Below are 18,601 nucleotides of genomic sequence, written 5' to 3'. Positions count from 1 at the left end.
GGGCAATAGAATATACGGTCTGTGCAGTAGAAAAAGTGTGTGTGTGTGTGTGTGTACGTGCATGTGATGCATGTGTGTAACAAAGAGAGAGTGAGATAGAAGGAAATTCCACATTAGACTGATTTTTAAAAACCTGTTTACTTACATAAAAAGGAGCAAGACCTGACCATTGAAAGGGGTTCTTTATTAATTTATAAAATTACAATTTTGTAATGTTATGGCAAGCTTTTACATCAATGTTTTGGTATGGGGCAGCATATTGGGAAGATTAAAACAACGTGTTGCAACTGTCCCTGCACCCTGACAGCCACAATAAAACTTGCTATATTACCTTGACACAAGAAAGCACTGATTAAAATATGATATATGATAGACAGTATGAAAAAAATCTGACCATAAAAAAAATTACTGCAACTTTTTAACCGTTTTTGTTTTTTGTTTTTTGTAGAAGGAATGGTCACATGTGGCTGATTTCTTCCAGCAAGGATGAGGGGCTAATTGAGCATGTGCAGTAATATCATCAATGTAGCTCATTCTGATTGAAGAAAGCCATGTTGCAACCATCCCACTCTCCCGTTTGTATGTTTGTCTTATACATTATGAGCGTTTTTCACCAACCTGTAACATTTATAACCATTTTCTGATGACTCTAAAAAAATCACTTAAAACGTACTAAAGTATTTTCCTTGGTCTGAGTGAGTGTGCATAACTTTGATCTTTTTTGTTTGTTTGTTTGTTTGTTTGTTTTAAATCATTAAAATAATTTATAAACATTATTTTATTAAAAATGTATAATAATTTATATTAAGGTGAAAATAACAAATAACAGAAGCTGTGTTTTAAGAAATAGAAGTGTTAACGTGAATTACATGAATGTATTGTATGTATAAAATTAATTTAAAAATAATTCAAATTCAAATTAATTTAAATGAAAAATGGGGGTAATTTTCAGTATACCAAAGCCTATTAATGGAGGTATATAGTAGTAACAGCCATGAATCATGAACTGATGATATAAATAACATCCATCTTTCAAAGTGAAATGTGAAACATTGTATATTACCCGACAACATAAAGAACTATTGTTGAACAGTATGCAGAAGCCTTGAATCATGACTGGTATGAGAAGTGCTGATTGATCTGGAGGTTTGAGTCTTTATGGACATATAAGGTTCTGGTCTCAGAAGAAGAAAGACCACACAAGCTGTTCTGTAAACAGTGTCCCCTTGCTTGTCTTCCCCAGATGAGAGCCTCCAATCTCAGACACAAAGCATATAGTAATGTTCCTTTCACACCACTCTCTGCAGGGATATTAAGGGATGCCCCCTCTGTTCTCTCACACCCACTGTTGTTTTACTTTTTCAGAATGTGTCATGGGTATAGTCATAATTTTAAATGCAAGCAGGAGATGTGAGTTTATTATTGGTATAAATAATTTCTCACTTGTGTACTCCCATTTTGACTTGTTTATTGCTAATATGTGACCCTGGACGACAAAACCAGTCATAAGTGTCAATTTTTCGAAATTGAGATTTATACATCATATGAAAGCTGGATAAATAAGCTTTCCATTGATGTATGGTTTGTTAGGATATGACAATATTTGTCTGAGATACAACTATTTGAAAATCTGGAATCTGAGGGTGCAAAAAAATCAAAATATTGAGAAAATCGTTGTCCAAATGAAGTTCTTAGCAATGCAAATGTTTTGATACATTTACGGTAAGAAATTTACAAAATATCTTCATGGAACATGACCTTTACTTAATATCCTAATGATTTTTGGCATAAAAGAAAAATCGATCATTTTGACCCATACAAAGTATTTTTGGCTATTACTACAAATATACCCCAGCGACTTAAGACTGGTTTTGTGGTACAGGGTCACATATTGTATGTAGTATCTTGTTAACCCTTGAGAGAAAATGCAGTTAATATAGTATGTACAGTATGTTCACATTTAAACACATAATAGTCTTAAGGCCCTAATAACTGACTAACAATAACTTTGACTGAGATTCTGGTTTTGATCATAGATTTTGGCAGATTTATACATTTTTAAATCACATTGAAGAGTAGATTCAGATCAAATGTTTATTTGTGCATCAATATATTAAGTTTTACAAGCAATAAGAATTGTTTAGGCCTAAGATTACCGTGAAATGGTTTGGTATCTCTCCTTCAATACACATCAGACATACTCGTATTCTTATATATAATCTACTGTTATCATATCTAAAAGGTAGAGAGTATCCACCTAACTCATGCTTATACTCTTCATTCTAGAACATTCCTGCAATTTTTTTCTTCAGTCAGTTATTTTCATCCTGTTATTCCTCAGATACAAACAACTGCCTGGAACATCTAACATATTTCACATTGTAGCTTTAAAACAGTTAAAAAAAAAAAAATTCAGAAAGTTTGGGGATTTGTTTATTGCCTTCAGTCATCATCTTTTGCCTGTTAGGTCTTTTTAGCCTAATAAACTATTTGAATGGAGTCTTTTATGTGTTAGTAATCTGGGTGTTCTTTAAGGAATAAGCAATGGCCTTTTGCTTGCTTTTGAATAAATAATTATTGTTGGACTGCTTCTGTTTTTGTATCTTTAGCAAAACTAATTCCTACAATAAAAGCTGCCTGTTTACTAGTTTCTGGCCCGAGCAAATAAAAACCGGCAGAGTATGTGTGAAATGTTGACTTTAAACTTCTTATATGAATAAATTAGCTCTAACTTTATAAAGGTTAATAAAAGTGATTTTCTAAAGTTACTGGTTTCTTTCTTTCGTTTTGATAGTTGGCTTTATTTTGCGCAATTAATGCTTTAAAAACAGTTGTATACTGTAAATGTCTTCTCCATGGTATATGCTCAAAGATTCCAAGCTAAGAGAGATGTTTATAGCAGAGGAAATGCTTGAGGATAGCGCATAAATGGGCGGCAGTTAAAAATTAGATGCTCACTCTTTTTGTTTGTTCCTTATAAGTCTGGTTAATGTTCCTGCCCCAATGCTGAAGATAAACTCCCAGAACAAAGCAGTGAGGGTCTTTTCATGATGTATCCTTTACATTTGTTTTGTTGTTAACAATAGAATCTGGAATTTTGCTGACCAGAGTTTAAAACCCACATAATAGCAATGTGTTTTTCAGCTTTGTTCAACACAAAATGAGACTCTGCTTTTAAATCTTCTATTTAAATCATCAGATGTCAGCAGCTGCACCCGATCAGACCTGTTCATTATGACTCATGAAATCAAGTCCCATCTCATCATTATGGTTATCTCTAAAACATCTAGGATTGCCATTGAGGACTGGACGTTTACAGAATATAAGGGAGATTAATTTAAAGATGTGAGTTTGACTGTTTCATACCAGCAGCAATGGAAAATGCACTCACCAATTCACCTTGTGGTGAAGCAAAACAGCATAGGAAGCTATTTTATCTAGGAGACATTCCCATGATGTGTCCATCTTCCACACACACGCACAAGTAGAAGAGTAACAGAGAGGTTCATAGCCATATAAGGCTGCCCATGTAACATTTTAATATAAACTGTTGCAGACATGCAACTCAACTCTGATTGGTGAAATGCATCTTCATAATGGCCCAATGAGGGGCCTCCATTTATAGAGAGGTCAAAAAGTTAGGAGCATCCAAAGAAACGCACAGAATAATCAGAACACTTCTTTTCTGGTTTCTGTCCAAGCACCAAAGGAACAGTGAGATTCTCTTTCTTTTCAAATTATTAATAAGTTCTTGTCTTTCAGTGAACGTAACTCCAAATCAGGCACTGGTGACAGGCTCAAGATGTTTATCTGCATTTATGTTCTTAACATACTAATAATGTATCAGATTCTGATGCTATCTTGCCATCTGTTTACCTCCTAGCTCTGTTCTGTTGTGTTGATGCCCATGCACTGGAAGTGTTTCCCTAATAAGGCAATGGTGCTCCCCCCTTGATGCCACACAGATATGAAATGTGTTCCTGTCTCCAATTAACCTATTATAGAATGGAGTCTAAGCTTTTAAACAATCCAATTCCACTCCCCACCCTCACATATCTCTCTCCTTCCCTCTGTATGTCCTCTCTCTACCCTCTAGTCTCTCCTCCCTCTTTCATTCTGGTCCAGAGGGGTTGTCCCAGCAGTGGTTTGAGTGGGGAGAACAGAGAGTTGCACAGTGACCACAGAAAGAGCAGGACCTCCACAAAGTCACTGGACCAGTGGGATCGCGAAGGAACGTTCATACAACTGGACATCCGTATTCATTTATAGCTTGAAGAAACCCCTACCAAAGGAACTGAGAGGGACTGACGAAAGGAGCTTTCATAAAGTTGGTTTTAATTTCTAGAGGTTAGCAAAGGAAGCCAGATGACAGACTTTAGAGCAGCTCTAAAGTCCCGTTCGGGGCCTAAGCCAGGGTCTGAGATCAAGACAAGCACCCCAACAAAGGTTGACTTTAGGTCATTGCTCAACAAGAAAGATGGTTCACCCAAAGCACCTGCTGCCGCTCCATCTCCAAGCAGCACACCTTCAGACTTCAGGTCCGTCCTGAACAAGAAGCAAGCACCGGAACCAGAGAAGACTGAGAAAAATGAACAGAATTCATCAATGCTAGCACCCAAGACACCACAGAAGGAAAAGCAAAGTGATGTCAATGGCGTAAATGGTGCTGCAATTGATAAAAAGGTTACCGTAAAGGAAAATGCAACAACAGAGAAAAAAGCCAGCAGCACTGATGCAGGGACAACTGAAAAAAAGGAGAAAGCCAGCCCAGAGAAGAAGACAACTGATGGACAGATAACAGAGACAAATGACAAAAAGGCAAAAGTTGTGAATGGAGGAGAGAAGGATGCAGGAAAGCTGCCCGTTTTCAAACAGTCCCTCAGTGACATCACTGTGGTGGACGGAGAGAGGCTGAGGTTAGAGTGTCAGGTGACCTCTGACCCCCAAGCTGTCATCACCTGGATTCTTGATGGGAAAATTGTGAAGGCATCCAAGTTCATTGTCTTGTCACAGGAAGGTATGAAAATAGATACTTTTGACTACAATTTACAATGCAAAATACTATTGATCTTGCATTTTCTACACCGTTCTTTATGTCTTTTGATTAATAGATGTTTAAATGTGACAGACAATTCCAATGAAATGTGATAACCTTGGGTCTGTAGAATTATTTCATGATGAGGACAGCTTTAAAACCTCTTTTCCTAAAGTCCTTACTTTAGTGCTCTGAGCTGTGTTGTAAATCACATGCTGAGAGGAATGATCTTAAAGCTGAGGCTGATTCATTGCCAACTGGAGCACTCAGTGAGTGTTATCTTGGTTCTTTGAGCTCATTCACATCAGGTTATTGGATCTGAGGGTTTAAGGTCTCTCTAACCCCTTCCACTGGCATGAGACAGAACGATGATCTGGGTTGCAATTAGAAAGTTCTGAAATAGCAATAGAGGATTCCCTCTGAGTCTAAATCAAACAGGAATGTGATGGGTGTCCCCTACATTATCCAGTGCTTTAGGCTCTTGGTTGTATGGATTCATCGAAATCTTCTTTTTGTTTGTAAGAATGTTCAATTGTGAAAGTTCACAGATATTTTCTTAAGAAAATCTCATTTTTTTCTTAAGAAGAAAATGACAGGTTTAATATTAAACCAAATAAATTCATTGAACATTTTACTTTTGGGGTTAAGGCAAGTTGGATGTCATGGTAAATATGGTTATTTATACTGATTCTTAAGAATATTCCTTTCAGGAATTCAAATTTGTCTTAAAAAGATAAGAACATTCCTAAGACTTCTGTTGAGAATAAACAAAAAAAAAAATGAGTAAAAATAAACAAACTAACTAACTAACTAACAAACAAACAAACAGAAAAGTTTTCTTACTTTTTTTTTTTCAGATATTTGAGGTGATTTGTGCTAATTTAATCATTTGCATAAAAAAATTATATATTTATGGAGAAGGACTTTAGAATTTGAAGCCTTTGGATAATATGTTCCATGTTATTATAATTTTTTATTATTATTATACTTTATTCTTGGAAATCAAGTATCCTTTTTATCAGAGTCAAGCCTCAATAGCTGTTAAGGGTGTCACCATAGCTGGCATAAGAGTTTTCCAGCCCAGCATTTAGTTTTCAATTAATAATAAGGCTGAAAAGACAAAACTTCAATCATAAAACAATTCAGTTGTCAGCTAAGATAAAACAATTATGTGTTTACTAGGACAACACACACTTGTCATTAAATGCTACCTCTTGTTTTACATCAGGTGAAAAGTGTTCACTTACAATTGACAAGGCTCTACCAGAGGATGAAGGACGCTACACATGTAAGGCAGAGAATGCACATGGTAAAGCAGAGTGTTCCTGTATGGTCACTGTAGATGGTAAGTGTCCTGTCTTCTAGACTCCCCCTTATGCATGTAATTGGAAATGTATAATACTAAGTGAGGGTGCAATACCAATAACAATACTAACAATCTCAAATTCCTCCTAAACTCATAATTAGGCTTTATTTGAAACAAAAAGGGGGAAAATATTGTTAAAATCTGTTTTGTTTTGTTTTGTTTTTTCTTTTTTTTCTTTCTTTCTTTTTTTTTTTTTTTTGCATTCCTCTAGATCCCTCAGACCCATCAGCAGATAAGAAAAACAGGAAGAGCTCTTCTACAACTCCCACTACAGAAAGTGAGTAAAGACACATGTTGTGGTCTGTTCACTTGTGATGTTAATAGTTTATTTATAAAGGGATGAAATGTCATTAACCTGTTACTCAACCTCATGTCATTTCCAAATTGGGATTATTAGTGGAACATAAAAGGAGACATTTTAAAGAATGTTCATGCTGCTCTCTTCCATTTTAAAGTGTATGGGGACCAAAGGGTTGACATGCTCCAAAAAATTATATATAGAAGTAGTACACAAAACTCATGGACTATATTGCAAGTTTTCATGATCAGCATTGACACTTAGAGTATGAAAAAGAGCAGCTTGGACATTAAGATAATTATAAAAAACGTATTTTGTAATCCACCTGAAAAACGAAAGTCATCCAGGTTTCAAAACAAGGATGAGTAAACAATGGCAGAATTTTCATATCTAGGTGAATTGTCCATTTATGAGAGCACCTTTAAAGGAAAATCAAGTCAAGCCAGGTCATGCCTTATAGTCACATTTAAATTAGAGCTGAGTGATAATATATATTACATTTTGTGATGATAAAAGCAGTTTAGATATTCTATATATTAGACTACATATGTACTGTATATGTACTGTATGTGGATAAATGTGGACATATATGCAGACAAATTTTGAAAAACTTTATATAGCTGGGTGATAATAGTGACATTTTGTGACGATATTTCTTGTTTATATTCAAAATCTTGTCTACAACAAACATTCAGGCTTGGCGTACTGTAAATAAGCCTTGTGTTTGTTTTACCCCAATCTGAGACAGTGAACTTTTTACTTACCTTCTAAAAACCACAATAATTCACAATTAAAGTCCATTTTCTCCTTTTGATGTCCTTAATCATCTGGAATGGTTGGCAAAAGCATTTAGTCCTTAATTCTGCTACATATTTAGTGGACATTTAATCCCAATTTCCTTTTCAAAAATATTTGTTATGTGAGAAGATGACCTTACAGACGGGAACAATGGTCATCACTCCCAAAGAGGATTTCCATCCCACAGTATCTGATGGCAGATTGTATCTACAGAGCTCAAATGGTTTGCTTGTTTGTTTTGTTCCAGCTTTTAACACAATGGTCACACTAGATCCTACATTTTAATCCATGTGATCACGATAGAGTAGAAAATAAACTCAGCCGATGGTGTTTTGGAACAATAGGCAACCAGTTGCACTGCTGCATCTGGTCTTCTAGTATTTCATAAGCGTAGCAGCACTTATGTTCTTAACAAACAATGTCAAAGTGATTTACAATTTAGTGCACGAAAAGCATGTTACTGGCAAATACCAGAACAGAGTACATTGTATTCCCACAGTGCTCGTGGAAAAAGTTCAGGTGTGTCCAAGCATAAGGGAGAAAATGAAAGATAGGAAAGCAGCAATTGAAGATGAAGAGAAGGCCTAAAATGGTAGACTTCTGTGAGCTGAAACACATAAAGATCTGACTGTCCTCTCTGTCTTCCTCACCCCTGTTCTCCCCCTTTCTCAGTGTCTCTCTTTGGAGTGTGCTTGAGTATTAGCGGGGTTTACATGTTGCATTGTTTCTTGACGGCGATCAAACCTTAAATAAATAGTGGAGAGAGAGAGCCACTGCTTCCTGGATCTTGGAGACGCTATATTTAGCATGTCCATATAAGGGGAATTCCAGCAAGACACAGTGTCCACACAGACACTCTCTCACTGGATGCTGATCAGGAGCGGCAGTTTCCTCATAACTCCTGTCAGTTCTCTGTCCGATGAATGTTGACTAGTTATTTCCTTTGAAATGGTGTAAAATGAAATTTCAAACATGTGAACATGGTTGATTACTGGATTTTTTTTTACTACTGGATTGTTTGATTGTTTACTGAATGGAGAGTTTATTATTTATCAGTTTAAAAAGGAAGAAAAGAAAATTTAGAATTCCTGCAATCAAACTATTGGGTATTAAAATACATATAATATCACATTGTTTTGTGACTTTTTTTTAAATATGCAAATTAGGCACCACATTTCTTAATATGCATTTATTTGCATATTAGACCTATAACAAAAGCAATAGCCTCTATAAAAGACCTCTTTGACAATTACCAGTTCAAAATCATTGCTATCATAAAACAAAATATAGATTATATAAAGATATTATAAAGATATTATGTTTATATTATGAGCAAAATGTTGCTAACCAATGCTAATATATTATTAAAAAATGGTAGTATGAAAGCATAATAATTAAAAGTTTACCAGTATTCAAATTTGTTTTGAAAATGTGTTATTTGAAGCTGCAAAATATTGCACAAAGTCAAAATTGTTAAATCCTTCTAAAATCATTATTCATGCTTGTAGTTCCTCCAAAGAGATAGTTCACCCAAAAATAAAAATTCTGCCATTATTTACCCTCATGTGATTCCAAACCTGTATGAGTTTGTTTATTCTCATGTAACACAACAGAAGATATTTTAAGAAATAAAAAAAAAATTCCCATGAAAGTCAATGGTAACCGAAATTGTATGGTTGCCAATATTCTTCAGAATATCTTATTTTGTGTTCTGTAGAAGAAAGAAAGTCACATTTTAGCCAACACGAGGAGGAGAAAACTATGATCATATTTGGCTGAACTATCCTTTTAATCAAATGTTTATTTGAACAATTATGTAAATATGTTTAGCTAAAAATATACAGTAGACGCTGTTGCAGTAGATGCTATCTTATGTCAATACATGTTCTCTCTCTTCTGCAGATGAAGCCAGAATAAAGAAGAAACCAGCTCCCGCCAAACAGGGTAAGATTACTCTCCCATTATCCCTTACACAACCATACAGGCCCAAGGAATATTTGACCTGAAGGCCATGTACAGAGACACGTTCTTGTGTGATAAGCTGTCTTGCAAAATACTGATAGTCAACAGACAGAGAGAGAAAATACGGAATAACTATGATAGTTTCCATGATAGTGTTGAATATGAATGTTTGCTTATGATGCCATGCAGGTTCTCCGCCACAGTTTCTGCAGTTCCCTGGAGATCAGAAGATCAGGGCAGGAGAAAAGGTGGAGCTGTTGTGCAACTTTGGAGGGATGGCACCCATAACTTGCACCTGGCTCAAATTTAAAAAGCCGGTAAGAAAAAGGACAGAGAGTTTGTACAATGACAAAATTAATTTCCCACTTGAGCACAGAGCACCCCTTTAATTTAAAATTGACAGCACAAATACTTATTGTAAAAATGCATTTCAAAAACTATTTTTGAGCAAAAGATGATTCTTTGATCAGATTCTAATACCATTTCTGGGGATCAGTATCGATTCACAAACACTGTTAAATCAATGTGAATTGATATTCAGATAAACAGAAATATATTTAATTGAATTATCAATAGTCATTTTATTGTAATATAGAAAAAAACATATTGAATTATTTATTTTTTCATTGTATTGCCTGACTTTTGATTGACTATCTAAGACAACAGGCTTTTATTTGAGAGAAGAGTTGTGAAGATACACTGTAAAAAATGATCGTGATTTTAACTGTAAAAAACTGTGAAAATGCTACAGTTAAATGGTTAACGGTAAGTTCCTATAAAATTTACAGGGAAAAACCTTAAACTGATGTTCCCAGAATTCCCTGCGTTGCATTTCAAATTTTGTTTGAATTTGATGTTTTTTCTTTGAAATAATTAGTTTTTTCTTATCAGTTATGTTTATTAGGGTTGTATGTTACATCTAATGTTGTTAAATGAATGTTTATTGCATTATTTCAGTTTCATGTGTTACCATGATAGTGTTTAGTGCTTGTGTGAATGACACTGTGCACCTTCTCTATATGTTATTATTTAAAAGCTGCTTGTGATGGGCTTTGGTTCATCGTGTGACTTTCTCATCACCTTCTGCATTTGGTGGTTATCAGTGTATTTCAAAGGTACAAAACAGATTTCAGTACTTCAATAGGTTGGCATATTAACATTATATCAGTTAATGAAATTACGGTATTTAACTGTAAATTTAAGTTAAAACCGTAAAACCTAAAATGTTGTTACCGTATTTTTTACGGTAGAATTCCAGCAACCACAGCTGTCGTTTTTTTACCGTAAATTTTACAGTGTATAGAGCATATGCAAACTGAACAGCTGCTAATGTTAATGTAAATTGAAAATGATTTAATAAAGAATTTTGGGTAACAATTTATTATAGGAAACAATTCTCACTATTAACAAGTTGCTTATTAGCATGCCTTTTTATGAACATATTGGTTGTTTATTAGTACTAATAAAGCACATATTTTGAATGACCATATTCTATAATCCTGCCCAATATCTAAACTTAACAACTACCTTACTAATAAACAGCAAATTAAGAGTTTATTGAAGCAAAAGTCATAGTTAATGGTTTGTTAATGGCGAGAATTGGACCTTAAAATAAAGTGCAACCGAATTTTGTATTATACCTCACCTGTTAACTTTAAAAGGAGACTGAAACACCCCTGCATGTTGCACGAGCGTTTCATATTCGCCACCCCCGTTTGTGTCATTAGCATGATTGGTTTTTGTGATTCATCAGGTTCAGAGACCACTGATTGATTCATTGCTGATTAACTGAAGCATTCGTAGTACAAAACACTTAAAATGAAGCAGAGATTATGCAGAACTCACTTTGGGAACCAATGTTAGATGACAGATGGTGAAATGAGAGTGTGAGGATGGTGCAGCTGTTGTCTATTGTTATCTTTACATGTTGTTTCCTAGAGATTAGGTAGACAAAAGAAGAAAAAAAATATTTGGAAAACCTACTGAATAATTACAATATAAGGATCAGTTTAGATTTCATGATTATTTGGTGTATATGTTTGATATAAAAGTGGTTAAAGAAGAGGTGAAAATAAGAAAATGAAAGCCTAAAGGCCTAAAGTCCTATATTAGATACTTAGATACATTGTATACTCTTCTCCTGTTTAGATCCAGCCAGGAAGTGGGGGCATTTCCATAAAGACCACAGAGAACAGCAGCCACCTGACAATCGCAGCAAGTGACCAAGATCACTGTGGGTGCTACACTCTTGAACTGCAGAATAAATTTGGTACCAAGCAGGCCTCACTCAACCTCACCATCGTAGGTATGGGAGTAAGCAAAGACAGGAAGTGACACATAATGAGAAGCAGGAAGGAGGAAGATGCGATTATGAGAGACTGTACTGTATTTAGTACTTTGATACAACATAGTAACATAAAGCATATTTACTAGCTGTCTCCCTATCTTTCTATGCATTTCTATATAACTAATGCTGACCTCTTCAATGTAAATCTGCGTCCCAGATAAACCAGATCCCCCGGCCGGCACCCCTGCTGCCTCTGACATCCGCATGTCCTCGCTTACCCTCTCCTGGTACGGCCCCACTTACGATGGAGGCAGCATTGTCCAGTCCTACAACCTGGAGATCTGGAATTCAATGGACAACACATGGAATGACCTCACCTCCTGTAACAGCACCTCATACCACGTCCAGAACCTTCTCGCCGATCGTCAGTACAAGTTCCGCGTTCGAGCTGTTAATGTGTATGGAGTTGGAGAGCCCAGTACAGAATCTGAGCCCATTACAGTGGGAGTGGCGGAGGTAACAGGTGAGAAAGAACATCTGATTAATGATTTTATGATTTAATCATTTTAATTTTAGAATTTTTTTATGGCAGCATCACTCGAGTTGGCATAAACTAAAATTTTATAATATTATATGCATAAATTAATATGTCTATCAAATTTACTGTGTGTGTGTGTGTTATATTTACCAATAATCTTATCTATGAATTAAATGCAAATGCATTGTATAGTATATTATATCAATATTAAGTGTATGTTATATGAAATGTATTATATTAAATGCATCAATGCATGTAAATGTGTGTGTGTATTCCCCTTTTTTATTCATTTAGTTCAATATTTTTCTATGTAAATATATACTGTATTTATAGGAAATATATATTTACACATTTTACAAAAATATAGAAGTAAATAAATAAAAAAGGGGGAACAATCATGTAGACTTAAGATGGGAAGAGGAAGAAATCTGACATTATTTCCAGGTTTAATTGGGGAGTCACTGTGGTCTCAAACTACTGAACCTCAAAAGTATAAATGTGATGAGCTGATGCACTACTGAAAAACTAAACCTTTAAAAACCATTCATATATTTCTCCAGAGAAAAAGGAAGATGAGGAAGTTGGAGCCGCTGTGTCTGATGATGGTATGAAGTTCAAAGCAATTAGCCCACCATTCCATCCCTCCTGAATCCTGAGTTTACTAACATGACTCCCACATGTTCAGTTTGATACATATCCTGTTCATTTCACAGATGAGGAGAAAGAACCAGAATACAGAGATGTGGTCATTAAGAAAGACTGCGGCGTGAAGGATTTCTATGATATAGAGGACCGCTTAGGAACGTAAGAGATGCATTATTAATATAACATACCATTTTGGATTCACTGTACCAGATTTTTTTCTTCCAGTTTCTTCAATAGCCTTTCTCTTATTTCTAAAAGGGGTAAATTTGGTCAAGTCTTCAAACTTGTGGAAAAGTCCACCAAGAAGGTATGGGCAGGGAAGTTCATCAAGGCATTCTCACAGAAGGAAAAAGAAAATGTGAGGCAGGAGATCGACATCATGAACAGCCTCCACCACCCCAAACTGGTGCAATGTGTGGACGCCTTTGAGGGAAAATCTGACATGGTCATGGTTTTGGAGATGTGAGTGAGTCCCTATATCTTCTATCTTCCAAGCAGAAAGACTAACATGATACAGGTTGACTAAATAAAAGCTTTCATTAGAAGGCCTTCAGATATGTTCCAGTTTGGGAGCGGTGATCACATTAGTTCACTTTGGTGAATGTACCTTGTCCTGGTGTCTTTGAACAGGCTGTAGTGTTTGCTAGTTGTTTTTTCAATACCTTTAAATCATTCCAGTAGTTTAGCTTTTTATGGCGAGAGTGGAATGTAAAATCCAGCACCCTGTGATGGGAGAAGTGCGTGTCACATGTCCTTATATAGTGAGATGGAGAAACAGGGAGGTGGGGAGAAGAAAGCATGGACGCTCTCTGCTTCAGCTTGGCAGCCATGATGGAAAATAGCCCAGAATTAAATCTCCCTGACTGTAAGAGAATTGTTTAGCACTCCAGACACTGTTCATCTGGTTGTTAAATGGAATGTGCATAAACAGTTCCAATGCATTGAGATTGCAGTCTGACAGTGATTGGTTAGCGTTGCTTAACGATAATGTCATTGTGGTCCCCACCGGCTGCAGGATTTCTGGCGGTGAGTTGTTTGAACGAATCGTTGACGAGGATTTCGAGCTGACTGAGCGAGAGGTGATTAAGTACATGCTGCAGATCATTGATGGAGTTCAGTTCATCCACAAGCAGGGCATTGTCCACTTGGACCTCAAACCCGAGAACATAATGTGCATCAACAAGACAGGAAGCAAGATCAAGCTCATTGACTTTGGACTTGCTCGAAGGCTAGGTAAACAAGCGTAAACAACTGCAAAAACAAACAGTGTCTGGTTTTCTGGCACAGTTTTATTTATTTATTTATTTTCTGTTTTCAGAGGACTCTGGCTCTCTGAAGGTTCTGTTTGGAACTCCTGAGTTTGTAGCTCCTGAGGTGATCAACTATGAAGCTATCAGCTACCCAACAGACATGTGGAGTATTGGTGTCATCTGTTACATTCTGTGAGTGATTTATCAGTATCTCAGCTACATCGGTATCACTCCTCCAACAGTCGCTAACAGCCGTGGCAGTAAAGACACAGTAATCAATGCTGAGGACTGGAAACATTTCCTTTTAAGGCCATTATTAGTTTTTGGACAACTCGCTTGCCAAGCTTGCTTTTTCAATTTATCACATAAACACAAATTCGATTCCTTGGAGGTAGAGTCTAAATATTTAAACTGACTTGTGTCAGTTACTTTTATCTTCAGGTCACAAGAGGTTAATGACCCCCTGTGGTAAAAGGCCATTATTGATTTGATCTTTTTTCCAAAACACTAAACAGCCAAATAAATTCAAACAAAACAGAATACTCAATCCTTTCCTAAACAACTTTATGTTGCTATGAACTGCAAAATTGTCCTGATCAAACTTGATTTATAATTTTTTAAATTTTGCAGATGAGAATGCCTGAATCTGCTCCACCCCCATCCACTAAACATTACATCTATATCTTTAAATATCGCCTCTACTGTAAACTGTATGACTTTATTAATATTTCTAAACTATAAGATGTTTAGTATTTTTTTTACAGAATACACATTTCATTGAATATGTAACATTGTAATCAATAAATATGAATATATACAGAATATATACTCTACCCTTCAAAAGTTTTGTGTTAGTAATATTTTTTAAAGAAGCCTCTTATTCTCAAGGCCGCATTTATTTGATCAAAAATATGGCAAAAAATGTTATAGTGTTAAATTTTATTGACATTTAAAATAGCTGTTTTATATTAGATTTTTTAAAATGTAATTTATTCCTGCTCACATGATATTTGGTTCTCAAGTTATTTATTTATTGCTACATAATTATTTGTGGAAACTGTGATACAATATAATTTATATTTTGATCAATTTAATGCATACTTGCTGAATTAAACAAATTTGGGTGCAAAAAGTAATAAATAAATAAAATAAAACATATTAAATAAATAAAACATCTGCCTTAAGGGATGCTTTTAGTCCTGTTGTACCTTACATCACATTTTGGTTGAATTTGCGCTAACAGAATGAAAGATTATTCCTCTTGTTTACCCTCAGTGTCAGTGGTCTTTCTCCATTCATGGGAGACAATGACAATGAAACTCTTGCCAATGTCACCTCAGCCACCTGGGATTTTGAGGATGAGGCGTTTGATGAGATTTCAGATCAGGCCAAAGACTTCATCAGCAGTCTTCTAAAAAAGGACATGAGGTAAGCTTCAGAAAACCTTCTGAAGAAAGTTTTGAATCAGAAACATAATTTTGATGGAAATAACAACAATTGTTCCAAGATAATCAAAAGCCTTTGTAGAGCACTGTGTAGACACACATTTCTTTAACAGCACATCCTGAACTCTTGGCACAGACCCGTAACAACTAACAAAGTACCTAGTAAAATCTACATTATTGTAAATGGAGGGTGTAATGGGCAAAGTTAATTATCACTCAAATGTATTAGGATTTTAAGCATTTGGTCTGAATTCTGTGACCCTATAAATACCACTCCGTAGGGCCAGACTGACCTGCGCTCAGTGTTTAGAGCACTCTTGGCTCAAACAGGATACCAAAAATATGGAGGCTAAACAGCTGTCCAAAGAGAGGATGAAGAAATACATCCTGAGACGCCGCTGGCAGGTGAAAGCACTAGCGTTTATTTTGATTTATTAGACAAAGAATTCATTTCTATGAGTTACATGGGAAACTGTTTTCTTCATGTTTCTGAGTATCTGTGCAGAAAACAGGGAATGCAGTGCGAGCCATCTCCAGGTTCAGCTCTATGGGAATGTTAGGAGGAATCGGTCCAAAGAAAAGTTCCCCAACTGATGGTAATGGTCCAGCAAGCGATTTTCAATATTGATGCTGAACATTGCATAATAAATGTCATATATGTTAAAATGTTAATTGCACATTAATAAATGTGTTTGTGTTTAGAAGAGCCTCCTGCACCGTTCCTTGAGAGTGTGGAGGATGAACACCGCACCCCTGTGGCCCCCAGCTTCACCTCTGTCATACAGGATGTAGAAGTGGTGGAAGGCAGTGCTGCCCGCTTTGACTGCAAGATAGAGGGTAATGACCTTTGACCTTGAAGGCATTTATACTTTTAAGGGACAGATTTACTAAACTGGGCAAATTAGCGTGAGAATGCAATCCCATAAAAGCGCCAATGTCTGAAATTACAGGTTTTTATTCAATCTTAATATTGCCGTTGGACCTAAAGAAAAATAAATTCCTTTATGGTGTCTAAACATATCTTAGGGACTGAAGCGGTTTCTTTAAAGTTATAAAATTTAATTATTTAATTTAAATCCTGAAGGAGATCAAATTACAATAAAATATATATATTTTTTAAACTGCTCAATCAAATGGCTGATGAAATTTTAAGGTAAGATAACTAATAATAACATTGTATTATAGCTGGTAATGTTAGCATGTACAAAAAGCATGTACAAATAGTGTTTTGTTGCATTAGGATTAAAGTATTTTCTTCTTAAAATGAAAGAGTTATCCTTACAGTTATCAACAATATTGTGAGGATTGTTTTTACCTTCTCTCCCTTTAATATGGTGATGTTCAAAAGTCACAAATAATGTAAAAGCTTGGCAATTTGATCATCATGAGTCAGAAAATTAGCAAATTAGCGCTAGGTATGATTCGTAGTTTTTACACTTACACCATAATATAGTCCACTATTCCCTTATGGTTAATGGTTGGTAGACCTAAGTTCAATGACTGTTGTTGTGTGGTCCACTTGCATTTAATTTTTAACAGTGTTTTTGATTTATTACTGATTTACTGTGTCTTCTGAACACAAAGGCTACCCAGACCCTGAGGTTGTGTGGTACAAGGATGACCAGCCTATTAAGGAGACGCGTCACTTCCAGATTGACTATGAAGAGGATGGCCACTGTAGCCTGGTGATCTCAGAGGTCTGTCCCGATGATGATGCCAAGTACACCTGCAAAGCCGTCAACGGTCTGGGAGAAGCCACCTGTACTGCTGAACTGATGGTGGAGTTTATGCAAGAGGAGGAAGGAGAGGCTGATGCTGAAGGAGAGGAAGAGGATTGAATAATGATGGAAACAGGAGTGGATAATGATGGAGAAGTGAAAGACTGAATAACACAGGAACTATGAATATTTTAAACATTTTACACCATTTCCATTCTTCTTTTTTACACCATCCTCATATTTCTTCATACTGCCTAGAATAGTTTGTTGCAACTGTTTGCCAAGATCAAAGACATTCCAGCTTGTGCCATTGTGTCCAGACAATTATCCCGACTGATTTACCAAAATGGACTAAAAAACTAAATGTGACAACCATATGCCTGTATGAAAAAATCCACCACTTGTTTTATCATACTGATTACGTAACATAGATTTCATCCGTGTCAGTAATTTTTTTTTTTTTTGACTGCAGTGCAATCTAGTGGTATAAACACGACAGAACTTCTTCAAATAACACTAGTCTAATCTACATGGTATTGGAATCAATATGAAGACAGTTTAAATACTTTTGGAGACTTTACTGTATGAAGATATTAACAAATGATTATATATTATTATGTTTTATTTAATAGTTATAAGAATTATTGTTGCTAAATGATTGAATGTAGTTAATTCAGTCATTTAGAAACTGTAGCTGATAGAAGAATGTGACCATCATTAGACTGTCTGTGCCGTTTGCACTTTGAATTCATTTTGCCCTCTTTGAGTTAAATCACTTGCATGACAGAGCAATGAGGTGAATTTTGTGCTGCAACCTGCAATACAACCCCTCATATGATATTTATAAACCTCGTACAGGCTTCTGCTGCCTTTGAGTGTCTGCACTATTCTCTGAGAATGAATTAATCATAGAATTAAAACTCAGAGCTGTTTTGTCTTATCTTTTTATTTTTCACTTAATTATAATGTTTTCAATTTCCCATCACATCCGAAGTAGTATATTAAAACTTATAACACAAATCAACAAATCTAAGTGGCCCTGTTTGTTAGTTTTGGTTTATTCAACATAACTGGCAGTGATTTTCTGAACAGTGAAAATATAAATAAAGTGTTTCCCTTCTGTGCTTTTGTGACATTTATGTTGTTTGTTTGTCAAAATTACAATTATTTAGAGATGCAGATTTTCATCATACTGGCATGCAATGTCACTATTTCTTTTTCAGGCAGTTCAAAGCACAGCGTGACCCTTGTGAAAAAGA

The 18,601-nt window shown here is 35.6% G+C and overlaps 1 protein-coding gene across 1 annotated transcript; it reads left to right on the top strand.

Moving 5' to 3' along the window:
* The first annotated feature begins 4,142 nt into the window (after positions 1-4,142).
* On the top strand, positions 4,143-18,463 carry mylkb (myosin light chain kinase b). The gene is made up of 17 exons (XM_058778018.1): positions 4,143-5,017; positions 6,264-6,380; positions 6,613-6,678; positions 9,400-9,441; positions 9,649-9,776; positions 11,608-11,764; positions 11,964-12,269; positions 12,845-12,889; positions 12,998-13,088; positions 13,188-13,391; positions 13,945-14,162; positions 14,248-14,371; positions 15,455-15,607; positions 15,906-16,029; positions 16,130-16,220; positions 16,327-16,461; positions 17,209-18,463. The coding sequence occupies exons 1-17, from the start codon at positions 4,366-4,368 to the stop codon at positions 17,460-17,462; spliced, it is 2,907 nt and encodes a 968-aa protein (XP_058634001.1). The 5' UTR covers positions 4,143-4,365; the 3' UTR covers positions 17,463-18,463.
* The last annotated feature ends 138 nt before the right edge of the window (positions 18,464-18,601 follow it).

The sequence above is a fragment of the Onychostoma macrolepis genome, chromosome 06 (assembly GCF_012432095.1).
Source record: "Onychostoma macrolepis isolate SWU-2019 chromosome 06, ASM1243209v1, whole genome shotgun sequence".
Taxonomy (NCBI): domain Eukaryota; kingdom Metazoa; phylum Chordata; class Actinopteri; order Cypriniformes; family Cyprinidae; genus Onychostoma; species Onychostoma macrolepis.
The sequence above is the reverse complement of the archived record's forward strand: the minus strand, read 5'-3'. Positions and strand labels throughout refer to the sequence as shown.

Coding starts and splice junctions, on each gene's coding strand:
- mylkb (XM_058778018.1), top strand. CDS start 4,366: ATGACAGACTTTAGAGCAGCTCTAAAGTCCCGTTCGGGGCCTAAGCCA. Junction 5,018..6,263: donor CATTGTCTTGTCACAGGAAG/GTATGAAAATAG, acceptor GTTTTACATCAG/GTGAAAAGTGTTCACTTACA. Junction 16,462..17,208: donor CTTTGACTGCAAGATAGAGG/GTAATGACCTTT, acceptor CTGAACACAAAG/GCTACCCAGACCCTGAGGTT.